This window comes from Loa loa (genome assembly GCF_000183805.2).
Source record: "Loa loa unplaced genomic scaffold supercont3.104, whole genome shotgun sequence".
NCBI lineage: Eukaryota > Metazoa > Nematoda > Chromadorea > Rhabditida > Onchocercidae > Loa > Loa loa.
The window spans coordinates 79,202-92,676 of record NW_018108284.1 but is presented as its reverse complement, the minus strand read 5'-3'; the positions used below and the strand labels follow the sequence as shown (position 1 = coordinate 92,676).

Here is a 13,475-nt window from a genome sequence, read left to right as displayed (position 1 = left end):
TTATTATTATTATTATTATTATTATTATTATTATTATTATTATTATTATTATTATTATTATTATTATTATTATTATTATTATTATTATTATTATTATTATTATTAATCATCAATTAATTAATCAGCTGATCAATAGTAACACATTATTAACACTAGTTATTGTTACTAGTTATTACTACAAATCACTTTAATTGATTGATGTGGCAGTACATTCAATATGATTAATCAGAAACTGGTACGAAATACTACATCCCGTAGATGCAGCTGTTTTCAAAAAGGAAACCAGCATGGAATGCTACGAAAACTTCAACATCAACGATTCAGGTCTAATTCTATTGTTAAAAATTAAATTACTGTTACAGTCGATGTTTCATTGATTAATTAGCCATTTTTTCATACTGTACTATAAGCGCTTTTTCACTTGGAAACATTCATGATCACATAACAGGCCACTCATTTCTCATATTAAATTCAGTTTGTGAAACAGTAAGTTCGAGCACGGGATGTCACAAGCCGAAAACAGAGTGGAGTGTAGGCTTAAGGCGTTCTTTCGCATGTCGTCTACGGGTCTACAATTCAAAGTATGCTGTAAATTTTCAATTATTGCATAGTGTGGAATCTTTCTTACTATCTGCTCTCTCCAATTCCTCACATGAAGAAATTCTGGATGGTAAAAATGCTTTAGAATTCCGTTTCGGCAAAGTAATTATTAACGTTATCTCTTGAGTGGAAGCTAATTACAAAAAAAAAACTGTAATTACAGAGACTTGGATCACTTTGAACAGAATTATGAATATTTTCATTGTTACGGTTCACTACGTCATACTGACAAACCATCTCTGGTCATGTTACTCATCAAGCTATTCTCATCACGTAAGTAAAGAATATTTGGAGAAAAAGCAGAAGTTGAAACTTGAAAGTACTTTAAAAAAAAAAGCAAGTTTTGGGGATCCACTTTACACTGGAGTCGTGTGAGATTTCCGAAGTTAAAACTTTCTAAATGCTGACGAAATTGTTGCGAATTCTAGATTTAATTTGCATAAAATTTGTATTTTGTTGCAGGTGTAGAAGAGCAATTTCAGATAACTGTAACACCAAATGGTCGGATCATCCGTTGTGGTTCTGGGTATGCAATTTCATGGCTTTGAGAGTTTATATTTTTTCATTTAAATTTGATTTTACTGCAGTGATCAGAATCATATTACTTTTACAAATGCAAAAGCTTCAACTTCAAATCTCCAACAAATCTGTTTTATACATTACTTTTTAGACTGCCATTCATCCTGAAACATCTTCCACAAGATCTTACTGGTTGTTATTATTACGATCTCATTCACGAGGGTGATTTACTTGATGTAGCATATCACCACAAACAAGGTTTCTAATTCTTGCTCTATTTCGTAATGTTATTCAAGTAAGTACGAACGGCTCGAGAATGCCCTCAATGATCAATGAAGTCCAACATGAATTGGCTTTTAAGAACGTTAATTATTTATAAAAAGAACTTTATATATTAATACAGTATGTTTAGCTAACAGAGTTACTGTCATATTACAGTGGATGAAGATAAAATAAAAAGTGGTGGGAAATGACAGAGTGATAAGTAGGTACCTATTTCGAGGGGAAGATGACTTGGATTAAGGCTTATGCGCTTTGCTACCCTCATATATTGGCTATATAACTCCCACTGGAAACCGTCTTAAGAAAGTAATTTCAGTATTAAGTCAGCGTGATACAAAGGAAACAAGTTACAGAATCAGGGCGATGAATAAACACTGCATCAAAGTTAATGCTACTTGGATACCGTTTACTAATCCATGGAATCTTAAAACGCAGTTTGTCGTCATTAATCATCGAAGCAAGTGAGCTATTTTCAGATTACACTAATGAATCCAACTAATTCGGCTATTTCATCCACGTTATCACTCGTTTGCTGATAAGTAACACAGGTAAATAACCAATAAAGCAGAACGCGAAATGCACTCTTAATCAAATATGATTATTCTGTTATCAAAGTACTTGTAAGAATGGCAATTATTTGCAGTTCCGTAAGATGCGATGAAGAGTCAAGCCCGGAACAAAGTGTACTAAGACAATTATTATTAAACAAGCGATCTCAGAGAACTTATCAAGGTATGATATTTCATGAATCTTTGGAAATGATCCAATCTCAGAAACCGCTGCCAAGTTCTGGAATGAGTGGTGAACTCCGTTAATTTCCTTACTGCTATCCAAAACCTTTCGTTTGACTTTTAAAAGCGGTTAAAAAGCTCCACATACATATCTCAGGACCCTTATTTCTGATTTCATTAGGAAAATAGGTCACTCACAAACCAATGCTTACGTATTTGAAAATTAGATTTACAGAAACAACACCTGAATTAGCAGTTCTGGGTGTGGCTCGACTAGGAGAATCCGTTACAGAAGCATCATGATCCGACACTGGTTAAGCTGTGCGACACGAACATTAATATTTGTAAACTGATAGACCCGAACAGAAAAAATCAAAAATCCAAGCTCCCCCACATATACACCGGACCACTCACTCTTCTTAATTTCTTGAATATCATCGTTTTCAATTTCACGTCTCTGTGAGTAAAATCTCTCCTTCTAACTAATGACTGTGCAAATGCATTTGGAATCTGTACAACAATGAAGACAAGTTATTTCGCCAAGCAAAATAGCTAGTGACAGCTTTCGCTGAAAAATATTGGGAAACAAAAAGAAAGTGCTGCTTTATAAACATACATCACCAGTAAATAATCACAACAGAATTTCTCAGGTAATGAAGTGAGGCTGCAATAAACGAAATTTCAACTGACGATAAAACAGGCAATGTAAATAGAATACACGTTTCTACATTTAAATCTCGAAATTTGACTATTCAGAACTGCTAAAATTTAAAATCTTAGTTTGACAGTCTTCAGGGTTTTCCTGGCAAGTCACAAAAAAAGAAAATCAACATTCCAGCAATGATTTGCATAGTCAACAGTGAGAATTTTAAGATAAATAAAAATGATGCTATACAAAGATCTCCTATTTTCAGCGGCATAGAAATGGAACATAAAAGCAAAATAGCATTGTTCCCACGCAGAATATGGAGATTATGCAAACGATGATCACTACCAGCAAACATACTTTTTTCTGAAACAATGAAGTAGGAATATCCACTTTGGAATCGAAATAAGCAAAAAGCGAATAAAATCTCGATTTTCTGTCAAATACGACTAAGAATATTCAGATCTAAAATCTAAAAAGCTGTAGCAATTACAAAAAGGACAACCTTACGGATACTTGCCCTCATATTTTTAGCTTTGATCATGTTCGTGTGGGCTTTCTGAGCATATTCCACAGCACTTTCAACATTTCGCTCTATGTTATTTAGCAGTTCACTCTGCAAAAAACTAAATGATTAAGCAAAGAGATTTTAAAGACTTCCTTTTGAAAAATGCTATTGCTTTATGTAATAACAGGTCACAAAACCTGGCTCTGGATGAGAGTAGCTAATTCGACAAATAGGCCATGTAACTCCCTTATACTGCTTTCTAATTTCACAATATCCTCACGACGCGTCTTTACTTCATCATACAGAGCTTTCTTATCTTGTTCCGCCAACATCAGCTAGAATGAGTAATGCAGTAGTTCAATTGGCATGAAGGGAAAATATTCCTACTTATTTGTGAGGGAAATCAACGTGTTCCAGTAAAAGATAAAGTTCAGAAAAGAAGAAAAAAGCTAACCACTTTTGTGTGCTCAAATAAAGTTCCTTTTTCGATGATCGCTTCAAGATCTTCTTCGTTCACTACGTTGTCAGCTAACGGTAATATTATTTAACAGGTTACAATTTTTGAGCATTACACTGAACTGAAGCTAAACTTGCATTTAAATAAATCATCTAAGCTAATATCACAGATAAACGGTTAATTTACCTTAGATATACAAGTAAATTAACTATGCACATAATAGAAATAATTTCCAAACGTTACTTTATCTGTACTACAGCAAAATATGAAAATTATTAAAAAAAGAATTGAACCATACAAATTTTCAAGTACGACTGGATTTTCCGTTTGCATTTATCTTTGTATGTAAGTTGCTCATCATTGAAAGCGATCAGTAGACCCTGCAGCCTTTTCGTCAGCGTCATTAGCTTAAAATTTATATTACAATATAAGACGAGGTCACAGTATTACATTATTTCGGGATCTTGAAAATAATTACAAATGCTGTTTATAATGATCAATTACAAGATCACTAATGCACCCTCACATACAAAAAGCTTTGATATTATATCACCTGATTTCTTCTAATCCGTGTTTCGACGGTTTGAGCAGTTTCATCGGTCGCTTTATCGAACTGCCGCTCAACTTCAGCATTTAAACCTTAATAAAACCTTAAAAACTATTTCAAATAAAAACTTCGGAGCAAAAAGTTACTGTGTACCATAAAAATTCTAATTTCAGTAATTAAGTGCACTTACTTTTGAGAGCAGCCTGGGTTTTATAAAGCATTGCCGTGTAAGAAGCTATTGCACCATCTAATTGCGCATTCATTTCTGTAACTTTTATTTCAGATTATTTCAGCTATTCCAATGATGAAAATCCGTGTAAGCTCAAAAATTAATTACCCCACAGCTTCTGTGAATCAAGTCCTACCAAAAATAGCCATAAGACCATCTATTCTAAAAATTTTAGCATTATTACTTTTCACTTTGAATTTTATAACTGAAGTTTTTGAAATGATGAGATTTGACTGTTCTAAATTGGAGAGCCTGATCAATCAAACAACCAATCACCCGTGTTTTCCTTATAACAAAATCTATAAGGTAAATGATGTTTACCAGGATGATCTCCTGGTTCCACAATGATTTTCCAATGCCAATCTTTTATTTCATCCAGTAAAGTTTCCATTCCATTCAAATCATTTACCAACCCATCCACATGCGTTAGAAACTTGAAACATACGATTACATTTGAAAATATGGAATATCTTTTGTATATTTCTTTGCAGCCGAGAGCAGCTTCATATTAAATTTATGTGTGATAGGAAACAACAAGATCTGATTAGTGTATAAAATGTTGAAACCAAGGCAAAATTTTCATACCGTGTCGACTTTGCTGCTACTAGCTTTATTTAACAAATTCATTTTCTCGGATGCATCTGTCCATTCCTCGTCCAGTCGTTCCACCAAAGCCGACAACGATATTTCTTTCTTAGCGCTCTGTTAACATCCAAGGTTTCGTCTACTTTTACTTTCAATATTACTTTATTCGACTGTACAATTTAGAATTTGCAAATTGAGGAAAATATCCTTCCTATATCCATGTGCAATCAAATTAAAACCAAAATAATCGTCTGACGTTCGTATAACTTCCAAACTCCTTGGCGTAGATAACAGATTTTTTCTTTCTGACGAAATAATCGTCGTATTAATTTCAAACTCCTCGACATAGATAACACTTTATTTTTAACAGCTCGTCACGTTGCATTACCACTAGGAGATAATGGTATTGCCAACAAGGGGATAGTGGTATTGTCTGCTATCACTAACAAGTAAAAAATAAAAGCTAATGGTACCAAACAAACAAATCAACATACCTGCTGCAAATCGGACAGTCTGTCTTTCATACTTGATATCCCAAATCAATTAAACTCAATCTTTAATAACATCAATAATGATATCAATCCAATTATTTGTATCTGATAGTACCATAAGTAGCACTGACAAGATTTTCACATTGATAACCATTAGTCAAGATATAAATGGCAAATGCTGAATAGAGTAATTCGGACTATTCCGCGAAACTCTTCCAGAAAATTTAGAAATAATACGTTACACGCCTTCACTGACTGATAACATCTGCGATTTCCGTATGAAAGACACAAGCAGTGAGAGGGAAATCCGGTGCGGGTCCCCCAAGAGAAGTTCAAGTCCCTCCTACCTGATTCGGAAATACGTAGCTGACAATAAAATAAACAGTACCCACTGCTGACGCCTCAACCACAAAGCAATACAGTGTTCAAGTCGCTACCATATCACTGTCTGGTTTACTCCTCCATTTCCACACTTACTTTTCCTTAATTCCTGCGAAGGTTAACATGAACGTGGGAGGACCCCCATCCGAATATTCGGCAAGGTATTATTTCCTTTCCTGTTAAGTTTAGCTGGTTTTTATGCGAACTGAGTTAAGCGAATTCCCCTGATAGAGAATCACAGCAATTGCTCGTTAAAAAATGAGCAACAAAGGTGTAAGTAACATGAAGTTGAGAGTAAAGAAAGCGGAAAAGTTCAGTTGCAGAGATGATAAGGTAAGAAGATATTACTTTGCTTCCGGAATAACATACTTTATTAAGGAAATCAATAAGAAATCACAAATAGTGACACTGAATCAGTAAGCATCTATTTTTCTTCTCATTTTCTTCTGTTCGATAAGTTTAGCTTAAGATTATATAAGGTTAAGCTTAGGATTATATGGTTGGATTCATTTTCAGGTATCTTCATTGTGAAGCATTTTTCGTGTTAATCACTCAATATTTCAAGCACTGAGTCATTACAGTAATTTAAACATTCAGTTTAGAGGCATATCTTGGTAAGATATTTCGTGGTTTCTACAGTGGTGATCTTATCACCATCTTATCAGTTGTGTGCATGGGAGTTATAGCTGCAGACAAATATAAAAATGATAACAATTACATATATATGTTCCCATTTATTGGTATGTGCCGTAATTTTATTATACAAATGATGCTTTTAGTAGTAAGTGAATATGCTAAAATTGAGGTACGAAGAAGAGGAGGAGAAAGAGAGAGAAAGGAGGGTGAAATCTGGGTAGGTTATGCAGGTAAATGAGCTTTCATTTGTGATAAAGAAGGAAAATGAAAAAGAGGGGCAAAAAGGAAAGTTACTCAATGCAAATGAATGAAGGAATCGAAAAATAAAATAACAAAGAAGAAAAAGAAAATTTGAACAAAAATGAAAAGATATTGAAAAAGTGTGAATATGAATAGCATCATCCAGAAAGTTGGAGGACGATCGTATGTATAGTGTGGGAGAGTTTGCAAATTGAAACTAATAATGAATCAGTAATCGAACATTGTACCATCGTTCACTTTTGATTGCATAGAATGGAGGAAGGAGAAGGAAATATATGAGGATTCTAATGTGTCAGCAATTTTTTATCCACTTTTTGTCCTTCGATATTGCTCATTAATGAATTTGCTGGAATTACACAAGAACGAATGTTGTTCATTGTGCAATAATTGTGCATACAGAAGTTTTTGATATTTAAAAAATGTTTTTGGGTGATTTTTTTGACGAGCGTATCATCATATGACAAGAGAAATGACATTGCACTGATATGATTTGAAACAGATTCATAAATTAATCACTTATAATTGGTGTGGAATATTTCCAAATTTAGCTTAAAATTCATTGCCTTTCCATATGAAAGTTTTCAAAGCATAAAGTGGAAAAAATAAACCTTTTTGATCGCAATGATATAAAATTAAACACTTATACAACTGCATATATGTATATATATATATATCTCAAGTTTCCTCCCAGTTGTTGCTTTCTTGTTTTCTCCAAATAAAAACACTTAAGATAGATTAGGATTCTAAACCAAATCAGCTGCATTGATGAAATGAACTCAAGAACCTCGGCACTGCCTTAAACCGCTGTCGCAAACTGACCAAACTAGTCGGAAATGATGAAAGTAATTAAGAGATCATTCGAATTATTAATGTGGAATGAGTCTTTTAAATGAAGTGGATAAATTGGACCCAACGGGAAATTTAGCGGGAAGCTAAACTTAACTATCCAGTCCATATATATATATATATTAATGGAATATAAATACATTAAATCAACAAAAATGCTTCATTTTAGAAGCTTTGAAAATTTCTGATGTCATCATTTCAATACTTCAATGCAATCCTACTGCTATGTATTGATTTCGTGCATTTTAACAAAACAATAAACTTTTAAGGAAATAGTTTAAATTTGAGAAAGCGATGGGGTTTTATGAGATTGGTGGAAAATTCTTGCTAATCTGGATGTGGTTGTTTTGCAGAATTAATTGTAGATTTGTAGAAATCCTTCTGTTGACATCTAAAAATTAATGAAACGTTTAACAGAAGAAAATAGTCACGGTAGTTTGTGGGATTTGCAATCATTTTAAAGAAATAAGGCAAAGTTTTTTATTCCGTTATTATCATTTAATTATCAACTTGGATTAAGTGAAAGTATTAAGTTTGGGTCTTTTTTTCCTTTAAATATATTCACAAAGATATATTTTACCAGCATTTTTATTGCTTAGAAGTGAAAGATTGAGCAAAAAAAAAAATGAAGGAATTGCAAGAATCAAGAATTTATCCATAGATTGTTGAATTGTATGAGTGTATGAAAAGAGCAGATAAATCTTGAGGATTTCGAAGTTAGAAAAGAAAAGCGTGGGTTGTTGATGCTTTAGTGTTGATAATGTTGAAGTGGGGAAGAAAGAGAAGAAAGCAGTATTGTTGTGATGGTTAGTAAGTTGCAGGAAATTGCAAATACACGATGATTTGTAGTAACATCACCTACAGGCTTATTGCTTGCTTCCTGATTCTAAAGCTGAAGTGATAGTTTCTATCAATGAGCGAAAGGGGGTGGAATATCTTAGAGAGAGAAGAGAATTTCGACAATGATGCAAAAAGAAGAAGAAAGGAGATCGAAGTGTAAGGATGAGCTGAATCTTTTGATGAGGCAGTTGAAAGTTAAGCGATAGTAAAGCTTCATTACAACAGATTGCTGTCCTATCCATATCACAATGCATAACCAACGATTTTTGGAATTAAATCCCGATATAAAGCTTACCAAAATTTCCTTCCATTCATTATTCCCAATCATCAAATGTTTCACTTTGCCATTTCCGCCTTCACTTCACCATTTACCGCCTATCCATTCTATTCTTTGATCACTACCATTGTTACATAAATAAATGGAATATTCCACATGATGTTTGTTACATTTTTATTATTATTAGGGCAATCCTGAAACTAAAAAAAAAGAAACATTTCCAACAATGTGGATTTTGCTAAGATATCATGTACGACACTTATTAATAGACTTATTAGTCTACAATTCGAAAACAATAGATTAATAATTATGATTTCAAAAAATTGAAAAAATCTTCACTATTTATTTGCGATACAATTGCCTATTTACATGAAACACTTTTTTTTCTTTTTTTCGGACCAAATCTCGCTGTTTTAATTAAGAACTATGTTTTTTATATCAAATTATAAATTGCAAGATGATCCTTCAACAGTTTGAACCTTCCTTTAGTTTCACATGCCACATTTAAATCAAAAATTTATGAATGGATTTCTGATTGAAATATGTCGCCATGCATCAAATAGTTTTTGATCAGATATATTCTACTTTCTTTTTCGATTATGTGCTATCGAAACTTTCATATCTTATACCAAATCTCCTGTAATTCAGGAATTGGCAAATCTTTGCTGAAAAATTTTTTCTTCTTTTTCCGGATTTTTAGCGATCATATCATTAGGTGAAAAAAAAGCATGCTTAATTTTTGTTTTAGTGAATAGTTTAAGTAAATAAACTTAACTTATTCAAAAGTTAAAAGTTATGAATTATTAATCTGTTAAAATTTTTCATTTTTCCAAAATAAATTTCGAACAATGTTTGCTTTCTTCGATAGATTCAGCTTCGAATATAGAATTTATCAAAAGCCAATTAAAATTTGCACAAGGTTATCGGATTTGCAAGTTCTAAACTTTGCTAATGTTCATTACTTCTTCACCTAATTATTTCATTTATTCTTACTTATCGTTTTCATTTTTTTTTTTTATTTGTTTATTCTAACATCAAATTACCGTAATAATTGCGGCAGGGATAGGAAGGAGAAGGGTAAGAGGAAGAGTATATGTAAGCAATGAAGGAAAAAATTATAATTATCAATGTTGAAAACTACTTGTTAGAGAGGAGTAGGATAAATTATCGGTTCAAACTTATCATGATACGTTTTTAGTTAGAGGCGTCAGTTGTTTTGTTTTTTACGTTATTGTTGCTAGTGAGGCGGTAGTTAAGGATGATTTACCGAGAAAATTTTATTTACCAACGATGATACTGCGTTGCTTGCATTCAGCTTCTAAGAATATCGACTCTATCATTTCTAACTTTTTCCTTGTTTTTACTACCGTTCTATCAGTAATAAAAGAATCTTTTGTTTTTCGTTTTTTTTTGATTTGATTTGTAAGAATTATACAGAAATATTTGGAAAATCTAGGAAATACCAATGAATTTTGAATTGATGAAAAATCGAAGAAATCAAATTTAATGCAAATATTTCCGTCTTAACTAACAAATATCCGATCAAAAAGTTTGTACCACTGGGCTTGCTCAAATCTGAATTATAGATTGTACATTTTACTGTGAATAGAGCATAAAATTTTAGAATCACATTTGCTCACGTAATTCAATATTTTAGAATATTTTAGACCTCCTGTATTTATTTATATTTCGAAAAGAAGTAACAGAAATGAAGGGATATTCTGCATAGATCTGCATAACCTGAATAATTTTGCCAAAAATTTATGCTTAATTTGGTCAATATCTGATTTTAAAGTATTTGATCAGCGCATGAACAAATCCGCTTTATTTCTCAACGATAATAAAGTTTCGCGAATGAGTTTCCTACTTAACTAAAAAAAAAGTCTAGAAAAAATCAAAATTTGCAAGTAATTGTAGTATGGATATGGATGAATATAAGAGCAACGAAGTACCTGAGTGTGACAATCGTCCACGATACGGCGGTCCTCTCGGCGAGGATGATGATTCCGTAAGTATATAAAATTGTTTCTAGTTTTTTTAAGGATTCGATATCTTTGCAGAATTTGATGAATTACTCAATCGGAAAAATTTTTTTATTCAAAATTATTCAATTCATCAATTGGAGTTGAACCAGTCCTCAAAAATTAATGGATGAAAAAATTTGATAATAGGGAACAATTATTCATGATTTATTTTCATGGAATCATTAATTCATTTCCTATTACTGTAGGAAGCCAAACGGAAAGCGGAGGAAAGAGAAATGAAGAAAGCGGAAGTGCGTAAGCGCCTGGAAGAAGCTGGAAAGAAGAAAGCAAAAAAGGGTTTTTTAACACCAGAGAGGAAGAAGAAACTTCGTGTAAGCTTCATCAATGTTACTTTTGCAAAAGTTTATCACAAAACTGATTGATTGTTGAACATTGCTAGTCAAATTCTAAAATAAATGAAATTTAATTAAAAGCTGAAATTGATTGAAATGATTAAAAAACTAGTTTGATTGTGACAGAAATTTTCAAAAATTTCAGAAATTGCTTATGATGAAAGCAGCAGAAGATCTGAAACAACAACAATTACTCAAAGAGCAGGAAAGGCAGAAAGTTCTCTCACAACGTATAATACCATTACCTGATGTTGACACCATCGAAGATCACGGTAACACAAAATTGATTTTTATTGGATAGCACAAAATCTTCTTACATCAATTAATCACTTTTCCAAAAAATTTAGCCCATAAAAATGATGGAAAGAATTTTGCACTGGCAGTTGAAAGAACTTTTCCTAATTTCAAAATTTAAAATCAGTTAATCTGACAGGTAAATTGGAAGCAATTTACAATCAGTTGTTTCAACATATGGTAAAGTTGGAGGAAGAAAAGTACGATATTAACCAAGCAGTCATGGCTAAGGATGCTGAAGTATACAAATTCCATTCGTTTGAAAATATTTTCATGTGAATCGGAAATTTTCCAGAAGTATATGCTAGCAGGTTAAAATGCTTTATCTGTATTTTCAGATTAATGAACTTACAATTGCTGTCAACGATCTGCGAGGGAAATTTGTAAAACCAACGCTTAAGAAAGTATCAAAATATGACAATAAGTAAGGTTTCGAGGAGACTTATGATGAGTTTGATAAGTAATTTTATTACAGGTTGTATTATATTATAACCTTTATCGTTGGTCATTTTGTACAGGTAAGATAACTGTGTTAATCCAACATAACATAAAATTTAAGCATTGATTGATTTAGATTCAAGAAAATGGCGGGACAGAAGGAAGATAAACAGGACTTCAGAGCAAACCTCAAAGTGGTCAAAAAAGATAATGTCATCGATGACATCGTTAACAAAGTTCTTTTTTTTTCTATTTGCAAAGAAGATTCATCTGCATGCAGTTTTCTCCCGAAACTGCATGAGGAAGGTGCTTGCTTGATCATGGAATTATTTTTTAAATGTCATCTTTTCAGCAAATGGCAAAGAAGACTGACAAGCCTGAATGGTCCAAAAAAAGTAGTGATAAAAGTGGCGCTGAAGTGGAGGAGAAGAAGCAAGAAGCACCGGTGGAAGAAGCCGCACCTCCGGAAGAAGTTCCTGAAGATGAAGGTGCTGAAGAGGACGATGAAGCAGGTCGATCTTATTCGTTTTTTTTTTAAAAAAAAGGAAAAATTGTGATGGAATTTAAAGATCAATTATGAGCTACTATAAAAAAAAAGCTGTGTGCTTCCATTCTAAATTTGAAATCTTACCTGACATTGCTACATTATCTAAATTCTTGATACAATTTTTAGAAGAGGAAGGTGACGAAGAAGAGGAGGAAGAGGAAGAATGAATGATGATGTAGCTCAGTTCATTGTATATTATTTATATACTCATGTTTTGATTTCGAAACTTATACAAATTCATTATTTTTCATCATTTAGAAAAAAAATAGATAATAATGAATATTGACTGTTGATCAGTTTCTTCGCAGTAAATTTATTATAGCATGATATGTCATCGCTTTCATTATTAGCTAACTGGACAAATTGCTTTATAAAAAGCATAATTCTCTTCTCCAGAGAAGATCTGTCTGTCCCATACTTTCAATTCAAGAAAAAAAAAAAGAAATCTTGTTAAAAAAAGAAATCTTTTGAATTATTCTATTAATAAATTATCTTCTCCCCATATTGTTTAGCCTTAAATATTAAAGTTTGGATTAAAAATTTTTGATTTGAACAAAATTCTTTAAATACTGCGTATTTATAACGTTGAGAAAATTTAGGCTGAAAGGAAATAAAATGGGATATAAATTCATTGATTTTTCTATATGATAGGTGTAATAAGTAATGCAAAATTTGAATAGAAATTGAAAATTCTTTTGCAAACCGAACTTAGCAAAGATAAATTGGAAAGAATTTATTTAAGCCTTATAATATACAATTTATTTACACATCATATCCTTACAATTTTCCCAATTTGTAATACAAATGGAACAAATGTCATACATTTCTGATATCAAATAGTTTGATTAAAATAATATTGACAACAAGAAAAATTATGATCTATATGATTCACTTCATTAACAGATAAATATTTAAAACTTTCCTCTCTTTTTCTTTTTTTTTTTTTTTTTTGTTTAGTTAATTAAAGTATTTTAAAGTAGTAT

At 32.0% G+C, this 13,475-nt stretch overlaps 4 protein-coding genes across 4 annotated transcripts in view; 3 read left to right on the top strand and 1 right to left on the bottom strand.

The window, feature by feature from the left end:
- LOAG_17623 (hypothetical protein) overlaps nt 1-2,745 on the top strand; it is a gene marked incomplete at its 5' end in the record, with an annotated part of 4,573 nt that extends 1,828 nt beyond the window's left edge. Inside the window, 8 exons of the mRNA XM_020450284.1 lie at nt 230-324; nt 476-581; nt 764-873; nt 1,063-1,126; nt 1,271-1,377; nt 1,718-1,862; nt 2,045-2,133; nt 2,368-2,745. Of these exons, the coding sequence (XP_020306059.1) occupies nt 230-324; nt 476-581; nt 764-873; nt 1,063-1,126; nt 1,271-1,377; nt 1,718-1,862; nt 2,045-2,133; nt 2,368-2,435 (784 nt within the window). The 3' untranslated portion in view covers nt 2,436-2,745. The remainder of the gene's footprint in view (nt 1-229; nt 325-475; nt 582-763; nt 874-1,062; nt 1,127-1,270; nt 1,378-1,717; nt 1,863-2,044; nt 2,134-2,367) is intronic.
- Nucleotides 2,746-3,140: 395 nt separating this feature from the next.
- On the bottom strand, nt 3,141-5,906 carry LOAG_08017 (SNARE domain-containing protein). The gene is made up of 9 exons (XM_020447592.1): nt 5,599-5,906; nt 5,105-5,221; nt 4,841-4,952; nt 4,481-4,555; nt 4,297-4,382; nt 4,042-4,150; nt 3,741-3,814; nt 3,484-3,621; nt 3,141-3,394 (listed from the first exon to the last, which is right to left on the bottom strand). The coding sequence occupies exons 1-9, from the start codon at nt 5,626-5,628 to the stop codon at nt 3,251-3,253; spliced, it is 885 nt and encodes a 294-aa protein (XP_020302193.1). The 5' UTR covers nt 5,629-5,906; the 3' UTR covers nt 3,141-3,250.
- Nucleotides 5,907-6,234: 328 nt separating this feature from the next.
- On the top strand, nt 6,235-7,116 carry LOAG_08016 (hypothetical protein; the record flags this gene model as incomplete). The annotated part of the gene is made up of 4 exons (XM_003143548.1): nt 6,235-6,392; nt 6,574-6,716; nt 6,756-6,842; nt 7,019-7,116. The coding sequence occupies 4 exons, from the start codon at nt 6,235-6,237 to the stop codon at nt 7,114-7,116; spliced, it is 486 nt and encodes a 161-aa protein (XP_003143596.1).
- Nucleotides 7,117-10,745: 3,629 nt separating this feature from the next.
- LOAG_08015 (hypothetical protein) lies at nt 10,746-12,847 on the top strand. The gene is made up of 8 exons (XM_003143547.2): nt 10,746-10,844; nt 11,067-11,192; nt 11,359-11,485; nt 11,647-11,747; nt 11,846-11,931; nt 12,082-12,181; nt 12,298-12,457; nt 12,619-12,847. The coding sequence occupies exons 1-8, from the start codon at nt 10,755-10,757 to the stop codon at nt 12,657-12,659; spliced, it is 831 nt and encodes a 276-aa protein (XP_003143595.1). The 5' UTR covers nt 10,746-10,754; the 3' UTR covers nt 12,660-12,847.
- The last annotated feature ends 628 nt before the right edge of the window (nt 12,848-13,475 follow it).